The sequence below is a fragment of the Danio aesculapii genome, chromosome 12, assembly GCF_903798145.1.
Source record: "Danio aesculapii chromosome 12, fDanAes4.1, whole genome shotgun sequence".
NCBI lineage: Eukaryota > Metazoa > Chordata > Actinopteri > Cypriniformes > Danionidae > Danio > Danio aesculapii.
This window is the reverse complement of record NC_079446.1, coordinates 6157718-6175814: the sequence shown is the minus strand read 5'-3', so window position 1 is coordinate 6175814 and position 18097 is coordinate 6157718. Positions and strand designations below refer to the sequence as shown.

The 18097-nt window shown below is 34.5% G+C and overlaps 1 protein-coding gene across 9 annotated transcripts in view; it reads right to left on the bottom strand.

Annotated features, from left to right (window-relative positions):
* plce1 (phospholipase C, epsilon 1) overlaps positions 1–18097 on the bottom strand; it is a 158402-nt gene that overhangs the window by 5452 nt on the left and 134853 nt on the right. For 6 of the 9 annotated variants that reach the window (XM_056469436.1, XM_056469441.1, XM_056469438.1 and 3 more), the window contains 7 exons: positions 15271–15434; positions 13574–13835; positions 12547–12665; positions 9352–9480; positions 4979–5158; positions 3111–3275; positions 650–862 (listed from right to left, as the gene is read on the bottom strand). In XM_056469436.1, the coding sequence (XP_056325411.1) occupies positions 650–862; positions 3111–3275; positions 4979–5158; positions 9352–9480; positions 12547–12665; positions 13574–13835; positions 15271–15434 (1232 nt within the window). The remainder of the gene's footprint in view (positions 1–649; positions 863–3110; positions 3276–4978; positions 5159–9351; positions 9481–12546; positions 12666–13573; positions 13836–15270; positions 15435–18097) is intronic. The other 3 variants (XM_056469437.1, XM_056469440.1, XM_056469445.1) reach the window with 1 other exon arrangement.

Genomic DNA, 18097 nt, shown 5'->3' with positions numbered 1-18097 from the left:
GAGATAGTCTTATTTCAGCTAGAATAAAAGCAGTTTTTCAATATTATTAGCCCCCTTAAGCAATATTTGTTTTCGGTTGTCTACAGCAGTGTTTCCCGACCCTGTCCCTGGAGGCACACCAACAGTACATATTTTGGATGTCTCCCTTTTCTGACCCATTAACTTCAGGTGTTGGAGTCTCTTCTGATGTTATGATAAGTTGATTCAGGTGTGTTTGATTAGGGAGAGGTTGAAAATGTGTACTGTTGGTGAGCCTTCGGGAACAGGGTTGGGAAACACTGGTCTACAGAACAAACTATTGTACAATGTCTTGCCTAATGACCCTAACTTGCCTAGTTAACTTAATTAAGCCTTTAAAAGTCACTTTAAGCTGTATAGAAGTGTCTTGAAAAATATCTAGTCAAACATTATGTGCAAAGATAAAATAAATCAGTGATTAGAGATGAGTTATTAAACTATTATGTTTAGAAATGTGCTGAAAAAAATCTCTCCGTTAAAATGAAATTGGGGGGAAAAAATAGAGGAGGAATAGTAATTCAGGAGAGGCTAATAATTCTGTCTTCAACTCTAATGAATTCAGAGGTGTATCAAAGGGTTAAGTGAATTTCCTGATGTGTCAGTTTTTCCAGCTCTTCAGTGCAGTGTTTACCTGCTCTTTGAGTTTGAGGATGAATTTTCCAGCCCCCTTCCAGCGGCTCTGAGCCTGAAACACACACTCGTGGTCCTGCAGCACACGCTGGCACGGTTTGGCAGAGGACGACTTCTTTCCACCCGCATCTTTACAAAGCTCCTCCATCAGGACGTAGTCACATGGGTTGGGGTTGCTCAGGATACTCAGAGAATACTTGGCTTTGCTCAGAGTCTAAAAAAAACAGCACAGCAGCTCAGATACGGATGACTTTTTACATTACTGCCACATGTGAAGGGACAGTTCACCCCAAAAAAAACTAAATTCTCTCATCATTTGTAAACGTGCTCCAAAGCTTGCTGTGTTTCTGTATTATGAACACAAAAGAAGATATTTTGAAGAATGTTGGAATGCCAATGATTTCCATAGTATTTGTTTTCCTATTATGGATGTTTCAGACATGTTTCCATTAACTTTCAATTTGTGCAACATGAAATAATGCCTAATGGAAAAGCATCAAATTAGCAAAACTTGCAGTGACGACCACCCTTTAAAATTGCAAATAATAATAATAAATGAAGCTCACAGGGAGCAGTCTTTCATGCATTTCAAAAGAGCCCTATTTCACTGATCTGCAATAGAAACGTCTTTTTTCACATTTACACGACACCTGGTATACACTCACTGAACACTTTATTAGGTACACCTGTCCAACTGCTTGTTACCACAAATTTCTAATCAGCCAATCACATGACAGCAGCTCAATGCATTTACGCATGTAGACATGGTCAAGACGATCCGCTGGAGTTCAAACCGAGCATCAGAATAGGGAAGAAAGGTGACTTAAATGACTTGGAACAAGCCATGGTTGTTGGAGCTAGACGGGCTGGTCTGAGTATTTCAGAAACTGCTGATCTACTGGAATTTTCACGCACAACCATCTCTAGGGTTTACAGAGAATGGTCTGAAAAAGAGAAAATATCCAGTGAGCGGCAGTTCTGTGGGTGCAAATGCCTTGTTGATGCCAGAGGATAGAGGAGAATGGCCAGACTGGTTCCAACTTTCAACAGGAGAACGCATGTCATAAAAGCACGAATCATCTCAGACTGGTTTCTTGAACATGACAGTGAGTTCACTGTACTCAAATGGCCTCTACAGTCACCAGATCTTGATCCAATAGAGCACGTTTGGGATGTGGAACGGGAGATTCACATCATGGATGTGTAGCCGACAAATCTGCAGCAATTGTGATGTCATCATGTCAATATGGAGCAAAATCTCAGAGGACAATTTCCAGTACCTTGTTGAATCTATGCAATGAAGGATTTAAGCAGTTCTCTAGGACTCTAACCCGGCACTAGTAAGTGTACCTAATAAAGTGGCCGGTGAGTGTTGCATGATCACTCTTAAAAATGTGTTAAGAGTGTGTGGAAATTCTGAATCCACAGGCTCTGTGAAATCATGCATTGTTGCAAAAAAAACAAATCAATAAATAAAACTTTTGTGGCCACTTAAATATAGGAGGGTTTAGAAAAAAAAAGATGTTGCAATATTTTATTTTTCTGCAATAAATAAATGGTAAATCACAAGATGGCTTGAATAGCTCTAATTTGACAGTTTTCTAGGAACTCTAAGGAATATTCAGGTACAGAAATTGAATAAATCGCAATGAAAAAAAGTGCTTTTCTTATTTTGCTTTGTCTCATTACTAGTCGAAATATCGAAAAATTCTTAAAGCAAGTAAAAAATATTATGTTTTTCTCTTCAGAAGTAATGAAGAGTCAAAATGAAGAGTTTTTCCTTCAAACAAAAAAAATGATCAGACCCTGGGGAAATAAAAACAAGCTTGTTATTGCTTTGAAATGTAGATAACTGGACTAAAAATACAAGACAAAAATTCAATGAATCTTTCTTACACCCCTAAACATCATCATTTGTGTAACTACATGTTCTACACTCTTGAAATGCACAGTCTCAAGCTTTAAAACACATGCAAATAATGACCTTTCACACTTTTCTTGTTAAACTTGTGGCTCCTGGTCAGCTATAAGCCTGACTCGATGTGACTATTGCAGATGCGCACATTGTGACATCAACGCTAAAACAATATATTGTGCAACACTTAAGTGCCATTATTTCATGTCTGATGCCAATACATCATTTCTGTTAAAAACAATGGCTAGCGCATTGGTTGAGACTGCAGTAAATCTAATATCTGTCTAATATCACTCTTAATAGATTAATATTATTAAAACTTTTTGAAATGACAGAGGTTCTATTTAATCGACATTTTGCAAAAGTTGTCATATTTGTAATGGAAAAAAAAATACTGCCACCGGATTCTAACATTCTTCAAAATATCTTCTATTGTGTTCACCAGAAACTCATACAGGTTTTGAAGCAGCTAAGAGTGTTAATGGTTAATAGAAAGCAAATGTATATGTTTGAGTGAATTCTTCTTATATATGAGTGTTTTTGGCACCTGCTGGATGATGTCCTGTGCTGTGCTGTATCGCGGGGCTTTGATGACGGTGTGAGGCTGTTCTGGAGAAACATCATGGACCTGCACGAAGAAGGTGTCGTCCTCTGAGCTGCCGAGCTCCTCCAGGGTCTCCAACGGGACACTCGTCTTCTCACTGCAGTTCTGCTGATGGCCAGCAGGAGGAGCAGAACACACACATCACACAATAGAAACAGCTCAATCCTGCTGACACTACACTGCGCTGATGCAGTGGATCACATGTAATTTTTTTATCTTTTTTAATCTCAGCTTTTTTTTATTTAGTTGTTTCTAACTTGTTCATTAGTTTAACTAAATAACCATTATTTCATATTTAATAAAATGAGAACTACTGAATTAGAACAAGGGTTTAGTTTCTTTTTATTTCAGCTGTTCAGTATTTCTTATTTTATTTAATATTCAATAATGGTTTAGTTGAACTAACAAATGAGTTAGAAACAACTAAATAACAAGAATTAAAAACTGCAGACATTTAAAGCAAAGCTCAACACACCAACATGACTAAAACCAAATCAGTCTAGCAGAAATGGAAACTAATTCAAAAGAATCATAGTTCATAGTAACTAAAATAATGCTGCTCAGGTCTCTGGGTGAGTACAAAAACATATTGCTTCTGGAATATTTCTTCATATCTAAAAATTTCACACAAGACAGGCTTTTTTTTGGAAATATTTGCAATTAATAATGTTAGTTCACTTTGTGTCTCGTCACTGATTTACAATATATCTGTTCAACAGTAATTTATGACATGAAGATCCATAATTTTAGTTTTTATATTGCACTTTTGAGATATATTTTTATTAGTATTATTTAAATAATGCTTTTATTCTACATGATGCATTACTATTGAAAGCTTTTGGCTTCAAAATGAATGTTCCTTTGAGTTTTCTATTGATTAAACAATCCTGAAAAAAAAGTATCATATCCCTAAAATATTAATCGGCATTATATGCAATAGAGATGCACAAAATATTGGCGGCCATTTTAATAACGGCCGAAAAATGCTATTTTTAAAGTTATCGTTATCGGTCTGATAACAAAATTAGGTCGATATCTTTAAACCGATAAGTTGCACAATTGCACAGAACTGCCTGCCTTGTAAGCAAGTGAGAATCTTGCAGGAGTGCGGTAATTAAAGAGTCACATGACTAACAATTGAACACTTTATTTGAGAATATTTGAGCTGGTTTCAGTTCACAGTTCTTTAATGTTCGTTTTCATTTTATTTAAAATATATTTAACTTGTTTGTTAATTAAATCAGTTTTGTCGTTTGACCTATTATTTAAGAGAAGCATGTTCATTTGCTATGCGAAGAAAAGGAAATCATTAATTTTTGGCATGCTGATCTATGTGAAATTGTGAATAGGTCTATATAATTGCAACAACTTGTAATTTTAGAATTATTGCTTTGAGTAGGCTATTCTCAGATCAGTTCAAACTATTATTATGTTTTTAAATTAAAATAAATTGTTCACTGAAATGTTTTTAAATATTTATATTTATCGGCTAATATAACGGTTATCTCAGCCTCCATGTCTAAAGATTTATCGGTTATTGATATCGGCCTATATCGGTGCATCCCTAATATTTAACACTCATTATCTAAAAATGCATATTAAACAATCTGCATATTAAAAAAAGGATTTTTGAAGAATGATGTGACTGAAGTCTGGAGTAATGATGCTGAAAACTCACTCAATTAAATATTAAAGTAGAAAACAAACAATTATTTCAAACTGCAGGTATGGATTTTTGCAAAACAGGAATGATCCTTACATACTGTATGAAAAAAAGCAAGAAAGCAGAATCTGGGAAAGCTTTTTTCTACCTGTTCTCTGGTTTTGAGGTATATTCTGCCCACATAGCCATCCTCAGGCTGCCAGCTGTGAATGAGCTTCAGCAGTCGTTCATCATTGGCAAGAGGACGCTGCTGAGGAGCTTTCTTCTCCTTCGACAACGACACTCTCTCCTCCATCAGCAAATACTTGAAGGAGGCAGTCGGAAACAACTGGAGAGACAGAGAGAGAGACTTTTAGAGTTTTCTAACCGTTATTACATGAACATTGAAGTCTATTACACAGATAGTTTACTCAAAAATGTAAATTGACATCATTCGCTGTCCCTTTTACTTCTTCCAAACCTGTTTCAGTTGCTTTCTTTTGTTGAACACAAAGGAAGATGTTTTGAAGAATGCTGGAAACCTGTAACTATCGACTTACATAGTGTTTGTTGTTCTTTTTATGTAAGTCAATGGCCTTTTGATTTCTTCAAAACATCTCCTTTTGTGTTCAACAGAAGAAATAAACTCATAAAAGTTTGGATCCACTTTTGGGAGAATGAATGGCGAGTAAGTGTTCAGTTTGGGGTGAATTAACCCTTTAAACATTACACACAATAAAACTCATAACACTCATTTGTAAAATTCCATCTTCTAATTCACTAACATCATAAAATGATTCATCAAACATCATTAAGAGTCTAAATAAGTATATTAATATTGACATTTCATGGTTTGTGAACTCATCAATAATCTGAGCAGATATTAAACCTCTCGAAAGCTATTATTAACACCTCCACTTATATTCTCCATCCTTGTTAACCACAGCTAATTTTGCTTGACCAAATCAAAAGTGAATGAATCTATTTTTCTGTTGTGATACTTAAACTTCAGGCCATAAATAAAACCATCAATTGTACAATCAGATTATTACAAAACATTGGCTTCAGTCAATCACACTGCGAAAATAAACGATATGCGTCTTCAAGCTCAAAACAACAATAGGACATTCATCGCTTACGGCTGGACTGATATGTGCTCGATGCTTATTTATGGTTATTATTCCATGTAGCATATGCTAATGAAGGTTCACTTATCAATAGGATGCTAATGTATGTGATGATCCCCCTCATGTATGGCCGTACACAATAAATGCGCTATATAAATACACACACATTACATTAATATATAGTTCTCCAACTACATTTTTAAAAAATAATGGTCAAACTACTATTTAAAATGAGCTAAAATAACACAATCCTTGAGTTTTTTGGGGCACATCTTAAATGTTTTATTTTCAATCCACTTAAATTTGTTAAATCTAATAAGTTAACTTTACTTATGAACTTATACTCCTTTATGATGCCCCAACACAAATCGAATCCAGCATTTATACAGTGTCCCTCCTCAGGTGATTTATCAAAAGCCTCTATCCCTTGCCATTTACAATCTGCAACACACTTTACAAATACAATACAATGCTCTCTTTACTGCATAAGCAAAATAAAAATAAAAAATCTGGAGTTATACAACCTAACAACTTTCCTTCATCTTCTGTCCTTGTGTCTACAGCTGCACTTAAGCACATGAGAGCGAGAGACAGACAGAGAGAGAGAGAGAGAGACAGACAGAGAGAGAGACAGACAGAGAGAGAGAGAGAATGTTTGAGCATGTGTTTATGTGCTGAGGAATGATGAAAATGTGAACCAGACCAGTAAACACCACTTGTTCCTAATGAATGACAATAATTCCTCAAAAAGAGGATGCTTTGGCAACTGGGTGAACGTCCAGGGCTAATCTAAAACCGGATTTCAGAACTGGTAAAAATCACTTGTGATGAAAGCACCACACACAGAGAGCAACACTGCATCTTCTGATGTGTGCCAACCACTGCTACTAGATACTGCTCAGGCTACTGGATACTTTTATTTTTGTAACATTTATTTGTGGTTTTTTTCCAAGTTTTAACATAACATTTTGTAGAATCAAGGTTGTAATTTTTCCCTATGCTGACCCTTGTCGTCGAAATAAATTAAAGGGTATATACCCATGATGTAAACCAACTTTTGTAAGCTGTTTGGACAATAATGGAGTGACAAACACAATAAGTTTCTTTTTTTAAATTGTAAAATAGGACCTAAAACCCAGTGAATTTGAGGCCCACCACAACGTAACGTAGGAGTGCGGTTTTCCCCACCCACTGAATTGATTGACAGGCGCCATGTTTCCATAACAAAATGTCTGCACTTGTCCACTGAAAATGTTTTGCAAAGAAACTGTGAATAAAACATGTTACAACTCTCAATGCGATCATCTGCACCTCAATAATTAATTTGATAATTTTAAAACGTTTTTAAAATAGAGCATATTTGTAATAAAGACAGTAAAATCGCTATACATAATTCTTAACCGCTATAACCACCATGGCCGTATGGTGTCTGTAAGACTCACTATTTCAGAAAGACTTGAATAAACTCCACCAGTAATACATAAAAATAAACATACTTGATATATATATATATATATTTTTTTTAAATATTTATTTTTTGGCCATTTTGCCTTTATTAGATAGGACAGGAAGCAAAGTTGGAGAGAGAGAGAGGGGGGTAGGGTAGGGAAATGTCCTCGAGCCAGGATTCGAACTCGTGACGCCCTGACGTGCTACTGCACCATATGTCGACGCGCTAACCACTACGCTATTGCGCCGACACATACTTGATATTTTTCACTAATGAGCTGTATTTCAGCTTCATCCAAGTTTGTCTTCGTGACGGCTGTTTATCTGACATAACGCATGATGAAAAGCAGACACACATGTGGGAGCAGTGGGCGGGGAGCAGCAGCTCATCTGCATTTAAAGCCACAGGCTACAAAACAGCTACAATGTATTCAGACACCAAAATGGGCAGATCCAGACACTGGAATTTCTAACTTTGACATGATACCCTTTTTAATATCACAGAAGAATATTGAAGCAGGTTTCGATAAAAAGACATTATTTATGCATGTTTTTTCAGTGTTGAAAACTCAAGCGTGGTGCGGTGTTAAAAGGACGGTTCATCCAAAATTTGAGTGAACAAAAGAAGATATTGTGAAGAATGCTGGTAGCTGCCACTCATTGACTACCATTTTTCCCTACTATGAATGTCAATGTGTGCTAGTAACCAACATTCTTCAAAATATCTTCTTTTGTGTTCAACAGAGACCTCATGAGAAAACCACAGGACGGAGAGAGGGGATCACTTTAGGGATTTTTACTATTAGTCCAGTCAGGCCTGTTGTTCAAATTTGAACATGCCCTGCCCAAACTTACACTGGCTCAGCTGAAAAATATTAAATGAAGGATTTTTACTTTCCTAGTTTCAGATCTTGTAACAAAATGACGCCATTTAGCATTTGTTAAGTTCAAACATTATTGAAAACAAGTGAACTTTAAAAATAGTTGCACAAATGAACACAACAAAAACAATATACTCATGACTTCACATAACTAATCTCTTCCCATTTTCTAGGAAAATCGAGCAGTGTTTTTGTTAATGACTGCTATAAATTTAAGACAGGGGTGACCAAACTCAGGAGGGCCAGTGTCCTGTATATTTTAGCTCCAACTTGCCTCAAGACACAACTCCATAGCTGCAACCCAAATGGCACACTATACATTATGCACTTATCTACTGTGTACTTGTGTACTTAAACACTCCACAGCACAGTATATCTATGTAGTGTCGTCCCAAATAGAACACTAAAGTTTTTTTACTAAGTAGAATTTCAAACCATTTCCCAGATGATGTTTGACGGTTGCCAAACTAGCAAAATGAATGATCAAACTACCAAATACCTGCCATGAGTATTACCACATTAACCATCGGGAGGCGGTACAATCACTTTTGTAGCACAATTTTGCTTTCACAATCCAAAAATAAATAAAGTTATCCAACATCAGTGCCCAAAAGCTAGGCCCCTTCCGCTACGTGAGCAATGCAGCAACCGTTGAGTGAATGAAGTGTCCAACTACTTACACTACAAAATGGCGTGGGACAGTGTATAAGTATGTGATTTGGGATGCACCTCATGTTTCTAGAAAGCCTAGTAAGAGCTTGATTAGCTACCCCAGGTGTGTCTGATTGGGGTTGGAAGTAAACTTTGCAGGAAAACGCCCCCCAGGACAGAGTTTGGGCACCCCTGCTTAAAGAAATTCCTGCCTGTTTACTTTCTTTTTTGTTTTAAATACTGGTATTTTTAAGTTATTTGACATATATTTAGCCTATCTATAGGGACAAAAAAAAAGTTCATTACAACTTTTGGCATTTGATCTGTATCAATTTGATATGAATATTTCTACAAATATTTCAGTATTGATGTATATCAAAATATCATTACTTTCAGAGTAAAACGCTGTCTGATTTGTCTAGCGTGGCACTTACAGAGTCCAAGAGCTGTTTGGCTGTGGTGAATTCATCGACACAGATCACAGTGAAGGGTTCAGGTCCGGGGACTCCATGCACTGTCACCTTGTGCTGCTGGATGGAGCGTCTCTCCTCTGTGCTGAACAGCTGACAGTACAAACACACACACACACACAGTTTACATTTGTCTTTTCACATTCCAAAACCTGACATGTAGCATACTGTTCAACAAAAGAGACACTGCTTAATCCTGTTTCAGAGCTATTGGACAATTCCCCACAGCTTAGCTAAACTCAATAAATCAGTTATAGAGGATTGTGTATACAGCCAGGGTCTTCATGCACTTGCTGTATTTGAACTTGTCGTTCTTTATTTTTTGTGGTGAAGATGATGACAGAGGCGAGAAAAGAGGTGACCAAAAAGATATTAAACGTGTTACGGCATGAAAATCTTTTGACATAAAGCTGGTTCCACACTGTGGAAAACACGTCACAGCTGACTACAAGACGCACTGCTTCAAATCTGCATTGGTGATAGAAAAACTAAACACTTACATTAGTAGCATTCACATGTACAAGTCACATTAAAAACACAAATCATTTAAAAGAGGTACTGGTAGATCAAATTAAAATAAAAAAGCATGTCTTTCAGTTCCTCCACTGCACTCAGAACAGAAAACAGAATCAAAAACGTAGATCCTACAAATTAAAGCAGTGTAGACATCTCTAAACATTCTTTATTATGGATGTTATGCCTAAGTGTAAAATGTATTTAAGAGACACTGAAATTCGTGGAGTATATGATACGTTTCTTTGAGTGTGTACAGTTAATTTACTTGATTTTCATAATTTAATATGCTCAATTTAATTTGACTAAAACTCAAAGTGTGTTTGGATTAAAATCACTTTAAAAGAGTTGACTGAATAATACAGTTATTAATAATAATAATAATAATAAAAATAATAATACATGTTTTCTTGCAGAGTTGAAACCATCACAATCTAATAAAACATGCTTGTGTAGGAGGATCTTCTCTTAATATTAAAAAATAAATACTCCTATTTCTCATTATATGCAAATTTAATTGTGTATGATCTGCACATTTTTTCATTATGTAAGTTACTTTGGAATATGATTAGCATATGAAAAAACTAATATTTCCTGAAAATGCCAGCTTTGTAGCAATCTTAACACCTTGGGGTTTCTTAGATTAAAACCTCATCCTCATTATAAACGAAGAATTATGTAATAAAGCTTCAAAAATGGCTTGTTTGGATATCGTGAAATCCAAGATTTTGCATAGACAAAAATATATTTACATATGACCAAATCATATGCAAATGTTAAAAATGTCATGACTTGTTGATCAGTTTCTGCGACAGACATCAATTTACAGAACTGGATAGATCCACCTGCACATTCATTCTTTAGTCAAAAATCTACTCAATTCTCCAATGTTTCCCCCAGTGCGTAAATGGCAGTGTAGGGGAAAGCTACTTTAGAAAGTAATGCATTAAGTTACTTTTGAGTTACTTTTTCTGACCCGGCTGAGGTTTGATCTCTTTCAGAACTTGCAGGGGTTTTTTTTTCTTCTTCATTTTTTTAATAGAGGAGCTCTGCAATTAACAACACACTGTACAACCTTCACTTACCTTTTAAAAAAACACAAGAAAAATTCATGTAGGAGAATGTTATCTATTGAGAAAATCCTGACTCCAGAGCTCTACATGTGGTACAGTACATACTTTAAAGCAACGTGTTCTTGATACTTTTGTACTTTTTGTCTTACTAAAAAGTAAAATGAGTGTCCATTCAGATAATCCTCATTTCATTTTCTTCCATGTGTTCAAAATAATGAGAATATTTCTATTGCAGAAGACTCTGCAGTCTGTTCCTTCATTCTCTCATTGTGTCCGGGATTCAGAATGACTGTTCATTTTAATCCAGTAATTTATTTTAAAAGCAAATTAACTAAACTTAAAAGTGACTTGCATTACATTTTTGGTATCGGTTTATGTTGACGGTCCATTTAATGCGTTTTGCTGAAATAAGTTACATTGCATCTACATGCCAACTAATTCTCATTAGATTATAGGTAGAGTGTTAGGTTGGGGTTACATTTACATTTAGTCATTTAGCAGACGCTTTTATCCAAAGCGACTTACAAATGAGGACAAGGAAGCAATTTACACAACTATCCTGAGCAGCTACTGTGGTGATCATGGAGGAGTGGAGAACATGAGACTGTTTCCTGTGACGCTCCAGAGACAGAAGAGTCTTCGCTAAGGCCAGCTTCCAGCCTCCGCCACTGAGACTGCAGCTCTGCACAAGACGTTTGGCCAGCGGAGAAATTAAAATGGTCGTGCCCAACTGAGGTTTTTTTTCTTCACTTTCACCATTTAGTGAAGTTTTTTTCCCTCTCCGCTGTCTCCTCTGGCTTGCATGGTTCAGGATCTATAGAGCTGCGCATTGTTGGATTTGCTCTTCAGTGTTTGGACTCTCAGTAGTGATTTTAAACCACACTGAACTGAGCTAAACTGAACTGAACTTAAACACTACAAACTGAACTACACTGTTCCTATTTACTGTGACCTTTTATGTGAAGCTGCTTTGACACAATCTACATTGTATAAGCGCTATACAAATAAAGGTGAATTGAATTGAATATAAGAGCAACAGTAATTAAGTGCTATAGGCAAGGGTTAGGATTAGGGTTATGGTTAGTGTAAGTTGACATGTACTTACAAAGTTTCTTAAAGTCAGTTAAATGTGTTGAAGGAGCAGCATCAACAAACATTAAGCAGACAGTCTACTAATACTGAAATGAGAGGTACGGTAATAGGTATGTAGTTGCAATGAAACTTTTAGTCAACAAAATGTGCAATAGGGACCATCAAATTAAAGTCTTATCAAAGTAATATTATTACATAACCCCCAACACTGCACTTCAGTATACAGTAGCATGTCTGTGCCGTTCTGATTTCTGGTTTTTAATGAAAACGAGGCTGGATTTAGATGACAGGGACTGTAGGAGAGGAATGCAGCACATTCCTGAGCTGGAAAAACATTGGAAATATTCAAACAATGTTTTCTCAAACCTTCTGTGGGCTCCCCTGTGGGACTATATGGCACGTATAGAGGACTCACTGATGTAAACAGTTTTATTTCTGCATGTAACACTAATATGCGTGTGAGAATATGCCAGTGTCTCACCACAGATGCAGACGGTGGTCCTCCGGTTGGGCTCTCCTCCGTCCTGCGGCTGAACATGAACAGACTGGACACCTCCAGAGGCTCGTTGTGCAGGTTCCTCAGCTGCAGGTGCCTGTAGCCTGAAACCATCAACACAAAACTAATCAAATATATTCAATCCAAAAACAAGATGAGGCCCAACTGAGAAATCAATTGAGCAAGCAATTATTAGCATTATTTATTAGTGCTCATCCAAAAAATGATGACAGGCCATAAGATATAGCTACTGAAATATTTTTATAATATAAATTATTATAACAGGGTGACATGGCCACTCAGTGGTTAGCACTGTTGCCTCACAGCAAGAAGGTCACTGGTTCCAGCCCTGGCTAGGTCAGTTGGCATTTCTATGTGGAGTTTGCATGTCCTCCCTGTGTTCGCATGGTTTTCCTCAGGGTGCTCCGGTTTCCCCCACAGTCCAAAGACATGCGCTATAGGGGAATTGAATAAACTAAATTGGCTTTAATGTGTGTGTGTGTGTGTGTGTGTGTGTGTGTGTGTGTGTGTGTGTGTGTGTGTGTATGTGTGAATGAGAGTGTATGGATGTTCCCTAATACTAAGTTGCAGCTGGAAGGTGCATTCGCTGTGTAAAACATATGCTGGATAAGTTGGCGGTTCATTCCACTGTGGCGACCCCTGATAAATAAAGGGACTAAGCCAAAAGAAAATGAATGAATGAATATTAATATAACATATAATGAAACATTAATATTAAGCAAATATTATAGTGACTATATGAATATGTACACACTGCTATGAAGAGGCCGATTGAAAAATCTGTACTGAATTTATAAATGTTTGTGTAAAAACGTTTTAATTAATTACTTTTAATTATGACTCAGTGTGACAATGACTATTTATCTATATGGCAAAATTAAAAATGGCCATGTTTAATAACTACATCCATAAATGACAATAATGTCATTACATTGATAAAAAAGTCATAAAGAATGCACCGGTTATGGACCAAGCGGTAATGAATGAGTACCTGCTCTGAGTGTTTTAAGAGGAAGTATCCTCTGAGCGGTGACCTGAGAGCTGTTGTTCTCCACCACAGCGATGCGCAGGAATGCCAGATCCTCAAAGTGCACGTGGAACTGGAAGTGCTCGTTCCACATGGGATTGAGTGTGTTGCGGTGTATGGGTTTGGTTCGGAAATGACAGCTGTCCGCAGGCATTCCCAACACCTCCACTTCCACACACGGACTACCGTTTGAGTTTCCTGGACACACGTTCTGCCCCGACACAATCTGTGTGCACATAGTCATTACTCAGTATGACTATGACTATTCATCTATATAGCGAAATGAAAAATGGTCATGTTGACCAATGTGCTTAATAGCTACAACCACAAATGACAAGAATAAAACAAAAACTAATTCAGATAGAATGAATAAAGAAATTAAATGGCATCTAAAGGATAAAACCAGCAATATACAAAAGAACATTCTTCAGGTTTTAATGCTTTAACACAAATGTTTGCTGTCAGTCTAATAGATACAGGCAAATCACTCTAGATTCTGCGATAGAAAGCAATCCTACATTTTAACCACTGTCCTTACACCTGCAACCATTGTATTGAATTCAAGACAGATATAGTATGTTTACATGGACAAAAATACTCCTATATTAACACTATTAAGACAAGTATCAGGATTAAGAATCAATTATGTAAACAGAGACTTTTGAGCATCTTATTCCAGCTAAAGTCCCACTGTATGTAGATTTTTGTTTTTATCTTGAGTGCTTCTAGTTTAGTCACATTATTGTAGAATATGGACATGTACACATCTTTATTACACCATTACTCAGTGCCTCCAGGATTACGCCTACTAAAATGACAGATTTTTTGATTGATTTTGTGGACATTTTGCTGCATTTCTTTTATTGTTTTGCACAAATGTACATATTTAATTCTTAATTTTTTGACCTCGAGAGCCATTGATCGCTGTAACTTATATAAAGAAACTAAGAATTTACCCCTAAAGCCTGCTGTATGATATTTGAAAATGAAACCAATTGTTTTTTGCTTGATGTTGCGTTAAATTCAGTGAGTGCAGAGTGATCTTGGAGGGTCTGATTAATGTCATGTAGGAATTTGGTGCATTTTGAAACAGGATATAAAAATTGCAGCAAGCAACAGTTTGATGGCAAACAAAAGAGCATTATCACTTTGAGCAAGAATTTATATTCGCTGTCATCCTTTTGCAATTTCAGCTTGACAAATAATTAAAGGGATAGTTCACCCCAAAATGAATAATTATTCATCCTTTAGTGGTTTTGAACCTTTCTGAGATTCTTCTGCTGTACAAAAAAGAAGATATTTTGAAGAAAATGATCTAGAAAATATCTAGAAATTTGTAAACAAATGCTATGGAAGTCAATGGTTACAGGTTTCCAGCTTTCTTCAAAATATCTTCTGCTGTGTTCAGCTGAAAGAAAGAAACTCAAACAGGTTTGGGACAAGTAAAGGGTGAGTAAAAGATATTATTTTCATTTTTGAGTGAACTATCCCTTTACTGCAGCTGTCATATGGTACGATAACATGAGATTAACTGTATGCATATATGATCAATTGTGTAAATAATTAGAACACTGGTGTTCATGTCAACAGTGAGCAATGTCTGATTTTGTAGAGTGGCTAAAATAAATGAACAGCAATCACAGGTTTGTGTGGATTCTTACAGTGAGTGTGTATAGCGCTGGGGTCATGTTCTCCAGGTCTCGGTCCAGAGGGTAAAAGTGCTGATAGAGAGGACAGCTTCTGTCCCACAGGACTGGAGGCTTCAGCACGAAACCACAGTGACCATTAGCCTCAAACAGAGCCGCGTTCAACTGCATGGGCAGATCTAGAGGAGAACATATCGACAAAATAACTCTTACTTTCAAAGCTGATCACTCAATTATAGACAGGTGAATATCAACTGGGCAAAGACACTAAATAACTATAAATGACTAAAGCAATAACGAAGTGTAGTAAACTGTTAAATTAATCTATAGTATGTATACTTTACAAACACCAAATGAATGTAAAAAATGTTAGTGATTAATTTAATTTTATACATCACAATAGTAATTGATATTGGGAATCCTTTTTTCTCCTCTTTATTTTATCACATCTTGTGCCATCAAATCAGTGAAATAGCTCATTGTTCCTCAGTAGCACCCGTCACCCTAAACAAACTCACGGTCTGAAAATTGTTCCTCTTCCCTTACAACTCCACCTACTACCTGGCTTCCTTAAATCCCAATTTTGACAAAATAAAAGTCTTCATTCACAAAAATCACAACAATAAAGCTAATACTTAAACATGAATAATATACGAATACAAAATACAAAATACTCAAATCTAAATACAATAATTATCAAATGTAAACTTAATAATAATAATAATATTAATAATAATAATAATAATCGTATCATCCAACCAACCCATTTAGTCCAAACATAATAATAATAAAAGAAAGAAATGGCTCCAACATCTTTTCTAGTCACTGGCCATTTGCTTGTCTAGCAAAATGTGAATTTAGGCTTTAATGATGACAAAATAATAAAATAATACAGTGCCAAATAAGAGTTTGCCAATCTAACCAGCATAACAGACTATTTTTATTCAGTTGTTTATTATAAGTGTTGCAGTTTTGTCTGCCACTTTAAGCTCCAGAGCTATTTACAGTCAGGCAGATTCTCGTTGGCTTCTTTTATTAATCAGCTAGAAACAAAATGTTCTGAAAATCATAATTATAGGTGTTGCTTCTCTGTGTTGTTAGTGCTGGTAGTATTCTTTTAAATGAAGTCTGACTTTTAAAACTATATATTCATTGTTATCATGTTAGAAATGGCCGTGTATGTGCTTGCTTTGTAAAAATTGGCCTGGTGAAAGAGCCTGGTCAGTACAACAGACAATCAGTCTACCACTCTCATTACACTGATCCAGTTAATATCTTGCTGGATGTTATTTACAGTGCTCAGTATAAATGATAACACCCGTCACAGATCTCTATATTTTCAGATAATCTATATTTTGTATAGGATGATTTACAATAATATATTTGTGCATATACATTAAAACTAAAACTAGAACTAATCTAACCTAAAAACTTCGATCTTCAACATTCAAAAAATGAGCACACCCAAATTAATATGTTGGTGTAAAATATTAAACAAAGTTTTAATAAAAGGAATAATTTTGTAGCTTGTAATGTTCTTTTTTTTTTGCAATAACTCTTGAATTAGGTGACCAAAGTTTGATTTGAATGCATATGTTTAATTAAACAGTTTTGTTTAAATGCACCAAATATTATTGGCTATATTTATCGAGAAATAGATAGAAAAATATACAGTTATTATTAAAAAATGATTATCTCTCCAGTGAATTTGTTTTCATTTTCAAATATTTCCCAAATGATGTTTAACAGAGCAAGGAAATTTTTACAGTATTTTCTATAATATTTTTTCTTCTGGAAAAACTCTCATTTGTTTTATTTCGGCTAGAATAAAAGCAGTTTTTAATTTTTTATAAACCATTTTAAGGTCAATATTGTTACTGATATACAATTAAATGCTAAATTATTATTATTATTATTATTATTATTATTATTATTATTATTATTATTATTATTATTATTATTATTATTATTATTATTAATACAGTGTTGTATTGATATACAATTAAATGCTAAATTATTATTATTATTATTATTATTATTATTATTATTATTATTATTATTAATACAGTGTTGTATTGATATACAATTAAATGCTAAATTATTTTTATTATTATTATTATTATTTTTTTATTATTATTATTATTATTATTATTATTAATACAGTGTTGTATTGATATACAATTAAATGCTAAATTATTATTAATATTATTATTATTATTATTATTATTAATACAGTGTTGTATTAATATACAATTAAATGCTAAATTATTATTATTATTATTATTATTATTAATACAGTGTTGTATTGATGTACAATTAAATGCTAAATTATTATTATTATTATTATTAATACAGTGTTGTATTGATATACAATTAAATGCTAAATTATTATTATTATTATTATTATTATTATTATTATTAATACAGTGTTGTATTAATATACAATTAAATGCTAAATTATTATTATTATTATTATTATTAATACAGTGTTGTATTGATGTACAATTAAATGCTAAATTATTATTATTATTAATACACTGCTGTATTGATAGACAATTAAATGCTAAATTATTATTATTTTTATTATTATCAATATTATTATTATTAATACAGTGTTGTATTGATGTACAATTAAATGCAAAATAATTATTATTAATACAGTGTTGTACTGAAATAAAATTAAATGCTAAATTATTATTATTTTTATTATTATTAAAAACCATTTTAAGGTCAAAATTATTATAAACCATTTTAAGGTCAAAATTATTATAAAACATTTTAAGGTCAAAATTATTATAAACCATTTTAAGGTCAAAATTATTAGCCCTTTTCAGCTATATTT